The 3809-nt window shown below is 46.6% G+C and overlaps 1 protein-coding gene across 1 annotated transcript; it reads left to right on the top strand.

Annotated features, from left to right (window-relative positions):
• Window positions 1–2625: 2625 nt before the first annotated feature.
• Window positions 2626–3336, top strand: LOC116123039. The gene has a single exon (XM_031408826.1). The coding sequence runs from the start codon at window positions 2626–2628 to the stop codon at window positions 3334–3336; it is 711 nt and encodes a 236-aa protein (XP_031264686.1).
• The last annotated feature ends 473 nt before the right edge of the window (window positions 3337–3809 follow it).

Below are 3809 nucleotides of genomic sequence, written 5' to 3' on the forward strand. Positions count from 1 at the left end.
ATCAGTATCAATACAAATTAGTGGACATAGGACTTGCTACCTTAGCATCTAAACCACTTTAAAAGCTCTCATAGCATTTATTTCGTTTTCTATATTCATTATCACGTGTGCTTTTTGACCAATCAATGCTACGCACGTGACAATTAGTTGGTGCCAAAATCCAGCATCAACATATTCAATCCACCAAATAAGTTATAGTCAAAATTATTATGCAGCTTCATCTTGATTCAGTAATTAGAGGTGAAGAAAGATAGAGAAATTAATTTGCTAATTTGAGTTTCTTTTTTAGTGGTTGTGTACGTTAGTTAAGTTTGATGGTAAGAGTCGATAAGAACAGGATTCATACCAAATCTTGAAGTATTTGAATGTGAACGATATTGTATAATTAACGTTATAAATCTAAATATTTTTTATCATTCTAATAAAATTATGTTGTATACATTTGTTTAAATTTCGTCTAACTAATTTATATGTTATTATTTTTTTTTTATGGAAATTTGGAATTTAAAATGGATAGATATGTGGAAAGATTACTTTCCTATTCCTGATCAACTTCCTATTCGAGGTTACTTTCCTGTTCAGGATCACTTTCCTATTCGAACATTGGTAAGACAGCTCACCACCGCCCCAACTCCTTTAGGGTTCATATCAGAGTCAGTCTAGGACTCCTACTCCCACCAGAAATGGGAGACCAGACAGTCACTATATAAACAGAGGCTAGCCCTCTCACAAGATAGATGATACTACACCTTCACGCCCGGAGTTCCTACTTGAGAACTTCACATCATCGCCGTAGTCACAGTCCCCGACTAGACTTCCGGTAACCTCTCTACTCCTTAGCCCTTACTAAATTAGCCGCTTTCAGCCTTGCTGACTTGAGCGTTGGAGTGCCTATGGCAAACACCACCCTGGTGTTTTCCGTCGCTTCACATTCGTTTCTCTACGTGTGCAGGTGCAGCGGATCGCTAATGGCCTCAACCTCACGAGATCAGACCCTTTTTCTGTACAGGTAGATTTTTTACGTCTACAGTTTGACATCCACCGTGGGGCCTCTAGCAATCATTCGGCTCAACAAACCTTGCTACGTAGAGGAATTTTCCATGGCTGACAATTCTGACAACGCTAACCCTGGCCTCGAGGCCAAACTGGAGGCTCTGACTGCCCTCATGCAACAAAACTCAGACAAGGTAGCCGTATTGGAAGCTGAGAACACTGCCTAGGGGTGTAAACGAGCCAAGCCGAGCCGAGCTTTTGGCTTATCGAGCTCGGCTTGTTTACAACAGTGTCGAGCTTGAGCTCAAGCTCGAGCCTGGTGAGCCTCAAAATTGAGACTAGAGCTCGAGCTCGAGCTCGAGCTGGCTCGCGAGCCGAGTTTGTGAGCCTTATCGAGCTCGAGCTCGAGCCGGCTCGCGAGCCAAGTTCACGAGCCTTATCGAGCTTGCTATTGTGTTATTTCAAATTTGCACTTTAGGGGGAAACTATCATTTTTTAAAACTTTTTTCACTGAAAAATATCGGTTTAATACCTAATAGTTTAAAAAATTACCAAAACACCCTATGAAGTGTACAGTGCTTAATCGAGCCGAGCCAGTCTCACGAGCCGACGAGCCGAGCCAGGCTCGCAAGCCCACGAGCCAAGCTTCACTATGTTCGAGCTTGACTCGGTTAACAAACCGAGTTCGAGTCGAGTCAAACCGAGCTTTATCGAGCCAAGCCCTAAATAAGCTTTTATCGAGCCGAGCCAAGCCGGCTCGCGAGCCGGCTCAGCTCGGCTCGTTTACAGTCCTAACACTGCCATCCAGACCGAAAACGCCTCCATTAGGGCCGAGAACCAGTCTCTGAAAGAAAAGGTAAGCCAGTTTTATGACCTCGAGCTTCTGCCTTGTCAGGTACCACCCAATCGGTTCCGTGTCTCTGTCCCATCCATGCAACCTCTCCAAACCCCAGAGCACGGACTAGTGGCCTCCGGTAAAAGGCCACGTCCATTAAGTTTATTGGCGATCGGTGATTCGGTCCTGACTCATGGAGAAAAGGATCTGCCTACAGAACCCCACTTAGCCGATCCACCCCAGTTTCAAGATCAAGACGCCTAAGTGACGAAAAGTCCACACCCATAAGACCGGCCCATTCTTACCATCCAGCCTCACCTTCAGTTAACAATCCCCACACAAACACCATTCGGCTCGTCTCGCCCTCATGGGTTGAACGGCCAACCCAACCAAACTACAGCACTCGAGCCCACCCATTCTGATGGATCGAGTGACTATCAAACAACCCCCATGACCATTTGTGTAGGGTGAAACACCAGATTGGTTATCATGGGAGTCATCCAACTAGAAGGAGTGAACGAAGATCCAGGCTACCAGGGTGTTCACGAAGGAATGATCCACCAAACTACACCACATGAGATGGCCCAACGGAATATGCCAAGGACGAATGCAAAGGCCGACTCAGTCAAGCGGGATGACCTAGTGGTGTCCTCTCCTATGGAACAGGTACCGGCTAAGAGGTTGGCTGATGTAGAGGCAGTGATGAGGGGCATCCTAAGAATGCCGATCCCGACAAAGAAAAGTAGGCCTCACTGCTATGCTGACTCACCTTTGTGGATGAGATCGCCTTAGCTGACATGTCCCAGAAGTTCACCATCCCCAACATGAAATCCTACGACGGCACAACTGACCCTGATGATCACATAGTCTTGTACAAGCAGTGGATGTTCACTTTCTCAATACCCCGAGCGTTGAGGGAAGCCTGCATGTGCAAAAGTTTTGGTTCAAGCTTATCCAGTCCAACCCTCCAGTGGTACACAAACCTCCCGAATTGTTCCATCGACTCATTCGCTCAGCTCATCGACACCTTTGTGGAGCAGTTCGCAAGCAGCAAGAAACTCGAGAAGTTGTCAGCCGATCTATACAGAGTATACCAGAAGAGGGGAGAGCCGCTAAAAGAGTATGTCAGCAGATTCAACAAAGAGAAGATCTCCATCCCTTCTTGCAACCCGGAGGCAGCCGTAGACGCCTTTAGAAAGGGCCTTCTTCCGGATGGAGAACTATACAAAGAACTAACGAAGCTGGGTTGTACCATGATGGAAGACGCTTTAGCCCGTGTAGTGATCCATATAAGGTGGGAAGAAGATGAGACAAACCGGGCAACTCACGCCAGATACAACCCAAGGCGGAATGACAGAAAGCTAGAGCACAGATCAGTGGAACACTGCTATCAACCCCCAATGCGTAACATAGGCAAAGTCAAGAAGCCCTATGATCGCCAACCAACGAGAACCGATAACAGACAGGTTGGACCGAATACTTTCAAGGGCAAGGATAACACTTCATAGCAATTACAATTCTATCCAACCCCTCTGACCGAGCTGGACCAACCATCTATGGAACAGTTGGATGAAGTACAGATACATTCGGACAACCCCAAGAGAAAAACACACATAGGTTCCCACCTCGAGCCCGAGACAAGAGAAAAGCTGATAGAATTCCTCAGACAAAACCAAGATTGTTTCGCCTGGTCACACGCTGACATGATAGGAGTTAGTCCAGAAGCAATGGTCCACCAGCTCAAGGTAGATCCGGATCACCTACCAGTGAAGCAGAGGAGAAGGAAATTCGCACCAGAGTGTAACCAAATCGTCAATGAAGAGGTCGAGAAGCTGCTGAGCAATGGTATGATCAGAGAGGTCCACTACCCCGAATGGTTGGCGAATGTCGTGGTTGTAAAGAAAAAGAACGGGAAGTGGAGAGTCTGCATCGATTTCACGGACTTAAACAAATCCTGCCCTAAGGACTCCTTCCTACTTCC

Source organism: Pistacia vera, unplaced genomic scaffold, assembly GCF_008641045.1.
Source record: "Pistacia vera cultivar Batoury unplaced genomic scaffold, PisVer_v2 Contig14, whole genome shotgun sequence".
Taxonomy (NCBI): domain Eukaryota; kingdom Viridiplantae; phylum Streptophyta; class Magnoliopsida; order Sapindales; family Anacardiaceae; genus Pistacia; species Pistacia vera.